At 39.2% G+C, this 15,201-nt stretch overlaps 3 protein-coding genes across 4 annotated transcripts in view; 2 read left to right on the top strand and 1 right to left on the bottom strand.

Annotated features, from left to right (window-relative positions):
• LOC309346491 (protein C19orf12 homolog) overlaps positions 1 to 15,201 on the bottom strand; it is a 315,967-nt gene that overhangs the window by 145,896 nt on the left and 154,870 nt on the right. The window lies entirely within an intron of this gene.
• The window catches only part of PLEKHF1 (pleckstrin homology and FYVE domain containing 1), a 296,105-nt gene that overhangs the window by 168,967 nt on the left and 111,937 nt on the right, over positions 1 to 15,201 (top strand). The window lies entirely within an intron of this gene.
• The window catches only part of URI1 (URI1 prefoldin like chaperone), a 46,040-nt gene that overhangs the window by 15,278 nt on the left and 15,561 nt on the right, over positions 1 to 15,201 (top strand). The window contains exons 2-4 of one of the 2 annotated variants that reach the window (XM_081870255.1): positions 3,818 to 3,852; positions 6,577 to 6,655; positions 9,059 to 9,194. In XM_081870255.1, coding sequence (XP_081726381.1) covers positions 3,818 to 3,852; positions 6,577 to 6,655; positions 9,059 to 9,194 — 250 coding nt within the window. The remainder of the gene's footprint in view (positions 1 to 3,817; positions 3,853 to 6,576; positions 6,656 to 9,058; positions 9,195 to 15,201) is intronic. The other variant, XM_081870256.1, reaches the window with a different exon arrangement.

Raw genomic sequence — 15,201 nt, 5'->3', positions numbered from 1 at the left:
GAACTTTCTTAAAAGGTTTCATAAACATTTTTAGTGTTGTTTAATGCCAACTTCCCAAACCTTTTCATTGTACAGCCCATAACAGTAGTAGTAGTAATGGCAGTATTTATGTAGCATATTATTCTAATAATCCTTACTACAGTCCTGTAAGGTAGGCCAGTGTTACTACCCACATAATGCTGAGAAATCAGCCAGTTCATTCATGCTGTGAATATACTTTGAGTTTCATAGAATCATAGAATTGTAGAGTTTGAAGGAACCCCGAGGGTTATCTAATCGAACCCCCTGCAATGCAGGAATCATACATGACAGATGGCCATCCAACCTCCGTTTAAAATCCTCCTAGGAAGGAGAGTCCACCACCTCTTCTGAGAGTCTCTTCCATTGTCAAAGAAGCTCTTACTGTCAGAAAGTTCTTCCTGATATTTAGTTGGAATCACCACTGTAGCAAGAAAAAGCCACTCTAGCAAGAAAACATTACTGTGTGCTCCCATGTGGCTGAGCTGATTCAGTGTAGTGGGGGGAGGAGGAGGAGGAGCAGGCAGGGTAGGGAGGAAGGGCCACAGCTCACTAGCAGAGCTTCCATCCTGCATGCAGAATGTCCCAGGCTCAGTCCCCAATGGCATCTCCAGGTGAGGCTGCGAGAGACTCCTGCCTGAATCCCTGCAGAACCACTGCCAGTCGGTGGCATCAGTATTTCTCAAACCTGGGTTTGTATGCTACCTACTTTCTGATTTCTTCATGCACTTTGATTCTGTCCCTTACTTCCTGATTCTGAATTTAGTTTGCCATAAGTATTGTTCGCCCTAGTTCCCCCACCCATCCAAATCTGAAACCACAATTTGTGCAATAGCTATGACAAACTATGGTTTGTGGTAACCATTGTTTGCATAGTTTTGATATTGTGGTTGACTATATGGAAGAAGTTATGGTGAATCACTAAGAGAGAGAGAGGAGGAAATGCATAAACCTAAAATCCATTTACAGGGTGTCTGAAATGGAGTCAGTGGCTTGCAACTGAGGCAAGATTTGAACCAGCAACCTCCTAGATTGTAGTTTATTATCTTGGCAACAATGCTAGACCAACCAATGAGCTACAACAGCTCTTATCTGAGGACATTAAATTCTTATTTTGATTTATTCTGCTGGAAGTAATGAATAGTTGCCTCATTCTTTTCCAAAAAATCTATTAAGGAACTCTGATTTTAGAAGGGGGGAAATTAAATACAGAAGAACACATCTATGTCAGCTACATTTGTTTTCAGATACACAATTTTTATAGTGTATGGCATAGAATAGGATGATTCTTTCTGCCGCTTCATGTACAAAAATGACAAGTTTACAACAAATTGATGGGATTTTATGAAAGTAATATTGCTTTACATTTTTAAGTGGATTGTGCAAACTTCACTCAGGCTGAGTCTACAATCTACCTTGGAGTATCTGAATATAAGCCAAATCTTCATAGTTTTGCCAAGCCCCATCAGTCCCTCTTTACAAAGAAACCATCTGCACCTGTGCTTTCATGGAACATTGAAGATAAAACATTATTTTTCTGGCAAATGTTCCCAGTAGTTGCTTTCACATATTAGCTTGTTTGTGGGTACATGAGAAACAAATATTTGTAAATATGATTTGTGAAACCCTATATTCAGATTGGAAATAAGTATGAGTTACTTTATTAAGTTCCTTCTACATGCAGAGATTTCACAATCCTCAGAGTAAAATTGGTATATGTTTGCTTCTGATACACAGTCTGTGGTCCATAAAGCTATTTGCATATATGCAAACCCTTCTGCTCCCTAGCTGGGACACTCTGTATTTCCTCTACTGAACATACCTTCCTTTTATTGCTTTGGCTACTGGAGCATTTCTTACCTTATGAAGAAGCATTTTGGGAGTGGAGGTACAAGAACTGTGATGGAAAGAAGGAGATTCAGAGTGCTGAAGAGTCCCTATCCATGTTCAGAAGTGTCACCTGCAGTTCCTAACAGACAATAGTTGAGGGAGCTATTTGAATCTGTAACTTCCCTCTGGGTGAAAATACAGTGGGACATCGGTTTTCAAACATAATACGTTCTGGAATACCATTCGACTTCTGAAAGCGGAAGCCTCAATTCAATAGGGAAACTCAAAATGGAAGTTTCGTTGGATGTTCAGGTTCCAAAAAACGTTTACTTCTGCGTTTTTGGCGTTCAGGAACTGAAATGTTTGAAAACAGAGCCGTTCGAGAACCAAGGTTTGACTGTAGCAGTTTGGGAGATGGGGGAAATTATTTTTATGGAGGCTGCCGTGCGGGGGGGGGGGGGGGGGGAGAGTAAAGCCCCTTGCTTACTCTTCCTGATTGCGTCTTTAGATGCATGCACACATTTTAAGGGGCCAAAGACCTTTCAACACAACTGATTACCTATTGTTTCTCATATGTTGCATATAGTCTTACCAACTTCCTTCAAAGTTGTATTTATGTTGTGTAGATAGCACATTTCCCAGGAGCACATGATATAATATTTTGTACTTGAGAAAGTGCTGCTGTCACCATTATGTGAGACAGGCATTTATTAGATTGGGGTAGTCAATGTGGTGTCCTCCAGATGTTATGGACTACAACTCCCATCATCCCTGACCATTGGCCTTGCTGGCTGGACCTGATGGGGGTTGTTGTCCAAAACATCTGGAGGTTACTACATTGGCAACCCCTGTATTAGATAATGACTCATTGTCCAACAAGTATCGTAACTCCGTCTCCTGTGTTCACGTTGTTTTGTAAACTATTCAGAGGCAATGCAGCTTTACACTGTTAACAATTTAAGTATGGTTTTGTGTGTGCATTTAGCTTGATGAATACCAGAAACGCTCTTCTCTCCTTCCACAAATGTGTCCCACTATCTTGAGAACAACTGGAACAGCTCTTATATATACATTATACCTCCAAGATACAATAAAGGGAATGGTAAAACCCTCTCCTCCCATACCTTGTATATATGAATAGATTCCTTTGTCACTATGAGGGAGTTTTGAACTCGGGTATTGTCATTACTATTATTATTTATTATTAGTGTTCAAAGCCCAGAATGTGTTTATCATATTTGAATGCTTTAAAATGTTGGTAGTGTAAATAGTGGGATCTAAAACTTTCATGTGTTTTGTGGGGGTTTTTTTATTGTTTAAATAGTGACAAGAACCTGGTCTTCTAATGTATTTTGGATTAAATAATATTCCTCTTCCCAGAAGTCTGTAAATTGATGGATGTTATAATATTCACTTTTGTGTATGTGTATATATTATGTTTCTCAAATTGTAATCAAAGTTCACATTGTTTTTTTATATGATTAATCAGATGTTTATTGCACCAGGGTGAAACTGAAGGTCAGATTACAGTTTAGAGTTGTATTAATGAAGAAAAATGTTTTTATGGGTGATTCTCTTTTAAACAAACAGCAAACATGCACTCCTCTTATAAATTATATTTGCTTTATTCTGCAAAGCATGTAACATTGAAAACAGATGTGTAGATTGTACAAAATGCTGGTTTTATCTTGTATCATGTGTCATCTCGTCGTTATGGAGCATGCATTGTATCAAAATATGAGTTGGGGAAGGTGTAATTTATTCTATGGTTATCAGTTTGGATTAGAGCATTGTGATAAAGTGGGCTGCTTAAGAACGAACGTTCGCGCGCCTTTGCGCTGACAAATAAAAATGTATAGTGAGACGCCACCAGATCTGTAAAGCGTCTGCTCTAGTTTCTGAAACATTGAGTTTGCAGCTGTGTGCTTAGCCTTGTTTTTTCATGAGCAGTTATCTGTTTTAATGACAGGTGGTCACTAGCTGCCAAGAAAAAATTCAGCACTGGTAAGTGAAAAATGTTTGCTTGCATGCCTAAAATACCAATAAAATACTCTACGTGTGTCTTTAGAAAATTGGAAAATTGACCAAATTCAAATAATGCTATATTTTGGTACATAATTTTGATCTTGTCCTGGCTTATTGAAATGCACCCTCTGCATTTCTGTGATGCTCTAATGCACTATATAATCATACTTTAAATCTGCATGTCTCTTTAAAAAGACACACACTAATTCCCCCTTTCCCCACCCAGAGTAATCATATAGAAAGGCTTAAGTCTATAAATCTACAAAGCACAACTATATATTTTTGTTTCTGTTCCAAGAAAGCTAAAGTGACAGTAAAATGCAGTGTGGTTGGGCACTGAAATGGTCTTGGGAAGTATCCAAAACATGTGGATAAGAAGAACTTTGAAAAATCAGGTCTGCAATTTATAAAGGGGTCCATTGGCTTCAAGATAGATAATGGCCTTTTCCCATTTTATCCAATTGCAATGAAAATATATTAGTTTAAAGCCTTAGGTAAACGTGAGACTTCAGAGAGATTATTATCCCTTAAAATATTATCCCTGGCCTGTCTTTGTTGCTCATTTAATGTGATGCTTTTTTAGTTAATAGGAACCATCTTGGGTAAATGAAAGTTTCATATGAGTATCTGACAGGAAAAGGTATATTTAATGGTGAACGATTTTGTATGAGTTATAGAGAGATAACACTTGATCTTAACAGATACCAAATTATGCTACATCCATGCTGCGTTTACCAGGATTTTACGGAGAGAACAACAGGAGCCTTCTTGATTATTGTCTGCAGGGTTATTGCAAAATCACAGCAACTGCCCCTTTTAGTGGAGAGATTAAACTTTGGTTATACACCATCAAGCATATAATATTTTAAATTTATTTTAAGAGGCTTTTTCTTCATGCCCGAAAGACCTCTGAGCAAATAATTTATAGTTTGTGTGTGTAATAAAATGTTTGGGTTTTTAAAAATAGTTTAAATGCACATAAGTTGTAAGCCATGGATAAGAAGAATAGGGGGAAAGAGGAATCAAGGCCATCTTTACACCTCATCATATTAAATTGTGACTATTGGTTTGTAGAAAATGGTCTAAAACTATTATGCTTTGCTAATGTTTAAAATTCAGAAACCACATTAATTTCCAATAAGATGGATATTATAGTGGTGCCCACTATAAAATAAAAAGATCTCTGCTTGAGACTCTGAAAGAGTCACGTCCATTCAGAATTGACAGGGCTGAGCTAGATGGACCAATAGAGTGGTCTTCCATAAGGCAGCTTCCTCTGCTCCTTTCTAAAATTGGGTGCTCATCTGAATGTGCATCCCTATGCTGCGCCAACTGGTTATGCATAGCTGCATGAAATGAGTTATATAGGATGAAAGTCTTGCCATGCAGTGCTATCAGTGAGTGGAATTGCCAGTGTAAAGTGGCAAGGCAGGGGCATCACCATGGTTGCTTGGGCGAAGGAGATTTATTCCCTGGTCTCCCATCTCTCACTCAAAACAGTAGTGGATCATGGCAACAGTGGATGCAAACAGGCAACCAAAATGCACAAGAAAGTGGAAGGTAGATGCGTTTTGCAAATATTTTGACATACACAGCCAGAAACATTCTCAGGATAAAATATCCCTATAAAATATTTTGAAAAGCACTTTCAAAACAACAATTTAAAAGGTCCCCACATATTCCTCTATATGGTAAGGGGGCCTTGCTCACACATGCAGGCATAGCGCTGTTACTGTGGCTTTTGTGCAACTTACCACTCCCATCCCTTTCAGGTATTCAGTTCTAAGTTTTGTAATAATGTACTCATAGTTTTACAGATGGAGTGTCACAGATCTGATTTTCTGGGAATGTCTGGTTCTGTGTTGTGTTGGCTAAGGCCTTATCATGATCTGCCTGTTTCTTCCCTCAGACTAGTAACCTAGGTGGTCAGTTTATTTATTTTATTTGTTTAAAATATTTATAAGTAGGGAAGCACGAGTATAGAGTAAGGAATCTATTGACCTGATAGGCACTGTGCCCAGCACCCATCCACAAAGCTATGGCTCAAGGTAAATGGTTTTAGCTGAATGGGCTAAGCATCATCGTTTCACTGCAGTTGTTGTCTCTTACTGCCTTGCAGACTGTGTTGTGATCATGCCAGGCAAAGAGAACAGTTGCACAAATGAAGACCTTTTATCTCTTCCCTGCACAAACCCCTTTAAAATTCATTTGTAATTCTATTGATTTAAACATCAAACCTCCAAAACAGCCAGATATGCCATCCTTAAGAAATGAGTCCCAAATCACAAACGACAAGTCTCTCTGTCTCTCAAGATATATATACTTCTACTCAGAAGTAAGTCCTATTGAATTCAGTAGGGTTTATGCCCAGGTAAATGGGTATAGGATCGCAGCCCAATAGAACTTGGTCTTACGCTATCATATTTAAGATAGCTGTCTTCTAAGAATCGTTTTCCCTGCATGGACAATGTACATTTGTGGTATTGTTCACATTATTTTCACACACCCATTTTACAATAGGGAATTTAGTAATGCCTTGAAAGTATTCACAACAGGGTCCATTTTTGCATTCTCTGAACCATGGCAATTTCTCTCTCTGCTTTTATATTCAAACCCCAACTGAAAAGTAATTAGCAAACTTATGTACCTTGTTCTTAAAGTCTGTTGGGATTGAAAGTAACATGGTTTGAATTCTGCCAACAGGAAGAAGGTGGAGAGTGACTATGAAGCTCTTCAGGAACGACTTGGCACATTGCCTGACAGACTCTCTTATGATATCATGGTAGGTACTATTTAGTTCAGTGGAATTATAGGCAGCCCTTTTTATTATGGCCCACTGCAGATAGCGTTGCACAAACTGCTAACCAGGAGTTGTCCTGTGGTTTGTACACTGCTTTTTTCCTTCTCCTTTTCACACACTTTCCCTTTCCATAGGCAACCCTGGTACAATGCAACCATGGTTAGGGTTTGCAGACAATGGTTTAAGCTAATGATGTATAATGTTAACACTGGTGCAGACATAACATTGCACTACACTTAGCTCCAAGAAGGATTCAATTAGCCCATGAAGTGCTTGTGACTATCTAAAGGTTGTTAGATTTGGAACACCATATCTGTGCTAGAGCTATTTGCACTTGCTTTGGATTGGCTCTGACTGACCACTTCAACCCTTGCAAAGGTGGGGGACCAATTAGGTAAGGCATTGTTCAATTGGTGAAGAACTGTGACAGGGAATGCCCTCCCTAGTGAGGTGTGTCGATTTCCAGTCTCCCTCCCTATTAACTTTTAGAAGAAATTTGAAAACATTCCTGTCTACACAGACATTTGATGGTTGAAAGTTCTGTCCCTGTTCACCCTGAAATTATTAATTTGGGAGTACGTGATTGCTTTTAGGAGTCTTTAAACTGTTTTTTAGAAGATTTTAAAGTATTTTAAAGAAGTTTTAATGGAATTGTTTTAGTATTGACATGTTTGCTGCCCTGGGCTCCTTTTTTTGGAAGGTGCAGGATCTGTTTAATAAATAAATAAATACAGTAATGAAGGTATTGTAGTTAGCAATGATTGATTATAGGCAGTGTTTAAATGTATGTTTTCCTATTCCTGTCTTGTTTCTTGAAATCTATAATAAATTATAATCTCCAAATTTTTGACAGACGTACTAAGACAAAATCAAACACGTTTGATAGAGCCTGTTTATTTTATTGAAACCTATAATTAAACCTGCAATACACACTAATTTCCTGTGAGGTGGAGAAGCAAGCAAGCAATCGTATTTCCTGAGTTTTAAGTTGTGGGTATTGATTTGTATAAAAAGCTAGTTTTTTGTTTCATGGAAACCAAAGGGATATTTTCTTGTTCCTTCCGTTCCTAGGATATCTCACTTGGACTTTTACTCTTGTTGGGATCTATATGCTTTTGAATTTGGACTAATTGTCAAAGATTTCAAATTCAGTATTTCAGTGTAATCACAGAGTTCAAGATGTTAGTAATGACACATAACATTCTCTACCTTGAGGATTTTTAACTAAAATGCTAATGGATGGAACATTAGAAGATAATGTCAATTTCATGACTCAGCAATGTGCACACATCACGTGTCCTTAATTTACTTCCGGGTTTTATGGTGCAACTCATCTGGGAACATAAAAGCAAGCTATATTTAAATAATAACAACAACAACAACAATAATAATAATGAGCTGTTGTACTTGTGTTGCATTAAAGAAGTTTCCACGGAAAGACTTTTGTTCTCGTTTGCTACAAAATTAGCTGAAACTGAGACCTGCTTGCTTGATAATATAAAATAAACTGAAGTTATTATGGCCCTAAGAGTCCCCACCACCACACACCGATTGCTTGGTCAGTTTCATTATTGTCCTGTAAGATTTAAGAGTGATTGGTAGGACCCAGACCAATCCTTGCTGTTAAAGTCCAATCATCCCCTGACTCCTGACTTGCTCTTGTCATGCACCTTTCAAGAGAGCAGTACATTGGATGTTGGTACATCTGCATTAAACGGTTTGCTCATATGAATCCATTTAAAAGTTAATTTTATGTCCAGTTTCTGAGAAACCAGTGTCTCTTCTAGGTGCCAGCTTTCTCGCGTGGAAAAGGTTGTTGGCTAAGTAGATGCTTCTATAACTTCAAACATGCCTGGCTCTGTTTTACTTCTACTGTTGGAGACATCGTGCTTCTGAATGCCAGTTTTTGGGAATCACAATTATGGAGAGTGCTATTGCACTCAGGTCCTGCTTTCGGGCTTCCCATGGGCATCTGGTTGGTCAGAACTAAATGGGCAGTTGGCCTGATCCAGCAGGCTCTTAACTATGCTCTTATGTCTGAGCATGATTGGCTCCCTAGACCTGACTTTGTAAGTTTGAGCAGACTCTACATTTGTGGTGCAGTTGATCTGGATCTTGGTGCCAAATAATGTGAGGGTAGCTAATGATAAAACATGGATAGAAAAATAATTAGACAGTCATGAAAGCTAGGGATTAATTAACACTGTCATTGATTAATTAAAATCTTACATTATACCATGACTGCCAATTGGTATCCTGAAGCTTTAAGACTGCCAGCAAGCTCTCATACTAGCCATTGATGAGATATAGGACTGGATGTTTCTTAGTATTGCACAAGGTAGACTTCCTTTCATCTTCTTTACCATTGCTTTGTTCTTCTGACAGGTACCTTTTGGTCCCCTTGCTTTCATGCCAGGAAGACTGGTTCACACTAATGAGATCACAGTTCTTCTTGGAGATAACTGGTTTGCAAAATGTTCAGCAAAGCAGGCCAGCAGTCTAGTGGAGCACAGAAAAAAACGTAAGTATCTTACTAAGATCGAGAAAATCGTTAAAATCTTATGTTGAGGTGTGGTTCAAAAAAGGTCTAAATGAAAAGTTTAAAAAGGAGTGCTTTATTGTGTTAACATGTAACAAATTAAAATAAAAGAACTTTAGCTTTGCAAATTACTGCATAATCGAACTTCAGGGTGTGCACATCAGAATGAACTTATGATGCAATGCTTCAAATGAAATCATGAAATGGCAATACTGATTGCATTAACATATAGTACTGTAATACTTCTCAACTGTAAATTACAGTAGGCAGCCTTCAATACAAATATTGGCATAGTCACAGAATCATAGAATTGTAGAATTGGAAGCGACCCCAAGGGTCATCTATTCCAATCCCCTGCATTGCAGGAATCACAATTAAAGAATCCCTGACAGATGGCAATCCAAGCCATGCTTAAAAATCTCAAGTGAAGGAGAGTCCACCACCTTTTCAGGTAGTCCATTCCATTGTCAAACAACTTTTACCGTCAGAAAGTTAATCTTTCTGGTAATTTGAATCCCTTGGTTTGGTTACTCCCCTCTGGAGCAGCAGAAAGTAAACTTGCTCCATCTTCTATGTGACAGTGCTTCAGGTATTTGAAGATAGCTCTCGTGTCACCTCTCAGTCCTCTCTTCTCCAGGCTAAACATATTCACTGCCATCAACCGTTTCCAGACCCTTTATCCCCTTGGTCTCCTTTCTCTGCACAAAACTGACTGCCGTAAATGAAGGATCATGAAATAGGATTTTTATATGGTCTGTTTTCATTTATTATTTATTATACTGCTTCTGTATCTTATGTATAGTTGGGGGCATTCTAGATTGTTTTAATTTTTGTAGGACATCTTGGTTCTTCTCTTAAAGAAAAGCTGCATTGAAATGTATTATTTTTTTTAAAATTCACCCATAAATAAAATTATTCCAGGCAGATAAAAGTTTGATCTCTTCATCCTGAGTTTGATCCTTTGTCTCTCAAAGAATTGTTCATTGTTAACATTTTCTTCTTTTAAGAAGCAGTCTATAGACTATAAGAATTATGAGACTTTATAATGGTTTTATAACAGTATTAAGGGCACAACCCATACTGAAAGCACACTGGCAAACAGAAAAACAGAATTTGTGAAAGCCCTGCTGTGCTGGCAGAACTTGAGATATACCACTAGCATGAATGATACACAGGCTGAACAGCTAAAACAGGATGGAATTATAGGTAGAACATGGGTGGTACAAGGATGGAACATTTTCATTGTATCCTATTTATCTTCAATCTTATCGTCAGATGTCCAGAATGTTGCAGCTTAGATGGTCAGAGGTGCCTCTTTGCAAGCACATAACATCCCAGTGCAATCAGATCTGCATAGCTGCTGCTTAACTACCTATGCAGCTTTAAGGTTCTGCTACTTCCATATAAAGCCCTAAACAGCCTTGGGCCAGGTTACCTGAAAGACCTGGACTTTCCCTCCATTGCTTGGTAAGGGCACTAATGGAACTTGTTAATTTTGCCATAGGCTGGTGGTTATTGGCTTGTGGTAACACAGAGGAGGACTTTTTCACTGGTCGCACCAATGTTGTCCTAAAAGGTACCTCAGTATTGGCATTCGGCCAGCTCTTGAAGACATACCTGTTTAGATAAGCATCCACTGATCTGAGCCTCTTTCTTTTGTTGCTGTTTCAACTGGTCCTAATTGTTGTGCTGTTCTAATTGGCTTGTTTTATTGTACATTTTAACTGTGGGTGTTTATTTTAATGTTTTGATGGAATTCTTTTATTGTGTTTTTAAATTGAATGTTTCTATTTTTGTAATCGCTTTTATATTTGTAAACTGCTTAGAAGCCTCTGTGGCAATTATAACAGTTTATACCAATAATAACAGTTTATACCAGCCCTGGTGCAAATAGTCTGGCAGGATGAATGGGGAAAAAAGCCATCCTGCTTCCTGGCCTCAACATTGCATAGGATATGGTGTAACGCAGCACCCAGCATGGAGCTATGTGTCTCTGACTCCATATTGTACGCATTTGGAGCTCCAAGAGTCATTTCTGATGATAGGAAACTATGCAGAAAACATAGTTCACAGCAAAAAGCTGGCCTCAGAACACAGAGGGAAACTTAAGCACACTGCAAATACTTTTCATCTTAGAACCACAACATGCCGTTGCAAAATCTGTGTGGGTGTCAGGATGAAGCACACCACACAGGTAAGAAAGGGAGCATGTCTTGCCCCCTTTGATATGTTTGAAAATAGCATTTTCTGAACTTTTCCCTCTAACTTTCCCCCCTCCCCCAGCAACAGTGGGAAGTTAGTGCCCCCACACCAGGGGAGTCACTTGGTGACACAGGCAGGTAAGCTCTCTGTTGGTACAGGCCAGGTGATCCATTCCACCCATTGCCACTGTTGGTCAAATAGTTGTTAACACTTTGGTTGTGCAGGCTCACAGCCCTGGTGCATGGAGCTGAACCCAGTGTTCACTACAACCTATGGGGAGGAAGGAAACAGACATCAACACTGGCAGAGCCTCAGGTGATTCTATTCACTTTTCTAACTGACTTCCTACTTCGTAGACAAAAAACTACTGTCCATCCAGGTTCAGGGACTATGTGCTTCACCTGCTGTTTCTCAGTACTCTCTCTCTTTCCCGCTTCCCTCTCCACAGACCTCTCTCCATGTCCCATTCTGTGCTGACCATGAGGGAGTCATCCCACCTAAGACCAGCAGCAGTGACCAAAATGCTCCCAGCTCCATGAGATCATTAGCCCACTTGCTCTAGACAGCTTTTGCACCCTTACAAACCCTGTGACACAGAGTTGCACAATTAGTTAGAGTCCCCAGCAATGGGGTTGGTGCTATCAGAAACACTGTACTTGCTGTGCTGCTGTCTATCAAGCCCTTACCCAAGGTACACATCTTGCTGGAGCGACTACCCAACAATCCAACGCATGTTGTCTTTTCCTTTTAGGAGATCCTCTGTCCCAGATGCTCTCAAATAAATGCTTTTATATTGCCACATGTGGTGTTGCTTTGTTGCTAGGGAGTGGTAGGTAGGCCCCCGGGATGGAAGTTGAGTTAGACAACACTGGGGAGGGAAGCCTAGTAATATATTTGGTGACAGCGGCCCCTCTTCTGTCTGATAACTCAGGTTCCCTTGACTGTCAGAGGGCAGACTTCTCAGAGAGCAAGGTCCAGGTTGAGAACTTGGGGCCGGGGAATTTGCTGGTAGTGTAAGAGCCACCTTAGTGACTTATGCTGATGGCAGGTGATGCTGGGGTGAGAGTTGTAAAAGCAATCTACTTCAATGCTGTGAGTTTCTTGGAGGGTGAGGGTGAGGCATTTACAGTTCTGCTGATTTGATACTGTATTAGTTATAGATGCACCTGAACTCTGTCTTGTTTGAATGTCCTGAATTGTAAGCTTATACAATTGTAAGTGAATGAGCAGGGCAGGATCTGTTTGACCTGCCGCAAGGCTTTCTGGAAGCATCTGTTTTGGCCATTGTGTAAATCAGGATTCTAGGCTACGTGGACAGCAGAGCTCTTTGTATGTTCTTAGCTGCCCACCTCCACTTGCCCATCTCTCAGGTAATGGAACTTGCCATTTATTGTAATGTGTGAAAGTTGGCTCACCTTTGGGTAAAACTTGCTTACATTTCACTAAAAAGAAAACTCCAAATGTCATATAAGCCTGGATAATGATGATGACAATTGAAGGAATTAGTCCACTGCAAATGAAAAGAAACATATTATCAGAAAGCTTTTTAAAAGTGTATGCATTACTGCATGCATACAGTGGTACCTTGGGTTAAGTACTTAATTCGTTCCGGAGGTTCGTTCTTAACCTGAAACCGTTCTTAACCTGAAGCACCACTTTAGCTAATGGGGCCTCCCGCTGCTGCCGAGCCGCCAGAGCACTATTTCTGTTCTCATCCTGAAGCAAAGTTCTTAACCCGAGGTACTATTTCTGGGTTAGCAGAGTCTGTAACCTGAAGCGTATGTAACCTGAAGCATATGTAACCCGAGGTACCACTGTATATGCCCCCCACGTGTGTATGTATGTATATGGATATGAGAAAGAGAGAAACTGTTTCTAAAGGGACAAATAAATCATCCTTAGTGCATTCAGAAACATGTAAACTCTCCATAATATCCAAAAAGGAATATTTGTTCCTTTGATTCTTGACACAGAGTGGAGCTCTGATATAATGCCTGATCAGAACAGAAGGGTGCTAGCAAATAATCTTTCAAAGCTACAAATCATACTTGCAAATCGTATTTGTTCTCAGTATCTAATTATAATCTATTAGGTAAATACTGCTTTTAATATTCTTCAAATGTATACTGAAGACCCCCAACAAAAGCTTTGTTAAAACCCAGATAAAGTTACTTAGGTGCCAAATCCTCCTACACAATCCCTTAAAAGCAAGAAAATAACAAGTTGCATTAAAGGAAACTTCTTTACTGTGCCTTAACACCCACATGTCAAATTATCAGCTCTTGCTGATGACTTAGTACCTCCACGACGTGTTGCCCTCCACCTCCAACATATTAGGGTAAACAATGCTCTCATTACATTTTTTCCAACTCTCACTGAAGACCACAATTGCATCTCCAGCCAAAAGCTGCATTAGCATGTTTTTACGCTATACATTGTGCCTTGACGATGTGTGTGGTGAGTTCTCTTTTGTGCAGTATAATGGCATGACTGAGGACGGTTTATTCTCAAAATACCAGTTGCATAAGAAAATTATAAAATAGAGAGAAGCTATAAGATATTCACACTAAATATTTCTGATGGAGGAAATTCATACACTTCAAGTTTTTCAACCAACGCGCTGTAATGTCTCTTTAATTCACTTTGCAGATAGGTCTTCTATATTCAGAAGGAAAGAACCAAGCAAGCAAAACCAGTCCAGTTTTCTTAAACAATTTCTGTATCAGATTTGACTATTGCAGTTATTAACTAATTGAGATCTGATATGGGTGCTATTTATTTATTTATTTATTTAAGGAATTTACACCCTGTTTTTCAAGTTTTCAAGGGACAGGCAATGTCTCATGCCCATGAAAAACCTTAATCGTGATGGACTGATCAAAAGACTTGAGTTTTAATTCCACAGATTAAAAATTATAGGCCGACTATATTTTGGCTATTGATCAAAGTTGAGTGGTATAACAATTTTAGATTTTTGTCTTCTTCTTTTTTACAGTTTTTCTTTACTCTTCCAAGTACTGTGCTCACCTCATCAGGCCGCTGAACTGAATCTGATTCCAAACTAGACAGTGCTCTGGAGTTTAAGAGAACCAGTGACTAGCTACTTTCTTACAACCGTTATCAAACAACATTTCCTTCTTAATTAGATATGTATGTGTGAAGCCAAATGTTTGTAATACAGATCTCATGCAGTGGGACTGAACATGTTGGGCTGTGCTTTAGGGCCCTGTGAATCAGGCAGGCCATGTGAAGTAGGAACACAGTTGGATTGACTGGGTTGCCATATTAAAATCCATCAGGGTTGTGGATATTTCAGCCCTGTGAAGTGAACTCTGCTGCTTGATGTATACATGAGTTCAATAGAAGCCTAGAGACTGTGACACATTTCTTTCGTCATTGCTTTCATAATTCATTAGTAACCTTAAACAAAAAGGCATCGGTGTCCTGCCAATGCTGCAGTTTTTCTGCTTTGTGAAATTAATTAATTAAACTAATTGATTTTTAAGCATTGTTTCTCATCTGTGAGGCTGAGCTGCTTGTTTTTTTTTGCTGGATTTCCAAAACATTGCAGAGCCAACAGAATCCACCTGAAAGCCAGGCCACTGTTTCCCAAGATTATCAAAGGTGACAAAATCAGACAGCAATCTTCAGTGCCGTCTTTTAAAAAAAGATTTTACGTAGTTTGAACATCAGTATCAGAAGAGGAAAGCACTTTGAAGACTCGCTCACTGGCTCGCTTTATTTACTGCTAGGATGTGGAACCTGTGGCCTACTAGTTGCTGAACTA

The sequence above is a fragment of the Podarcis erhardii genome (assembly GCF_964252035.2).
Source record: "Podarcis erhardii genome assembly, chromosome: 7".
Lineage (NCBI taxonomy): Eukaryota > Metazoa > Chordata > Lepidosauria > Squamata > Lacertidae > Podarcis > Podarcis erhardii.
This window is presented reverse-complemented; position numbering and strand designations above follow the sequence as displayed.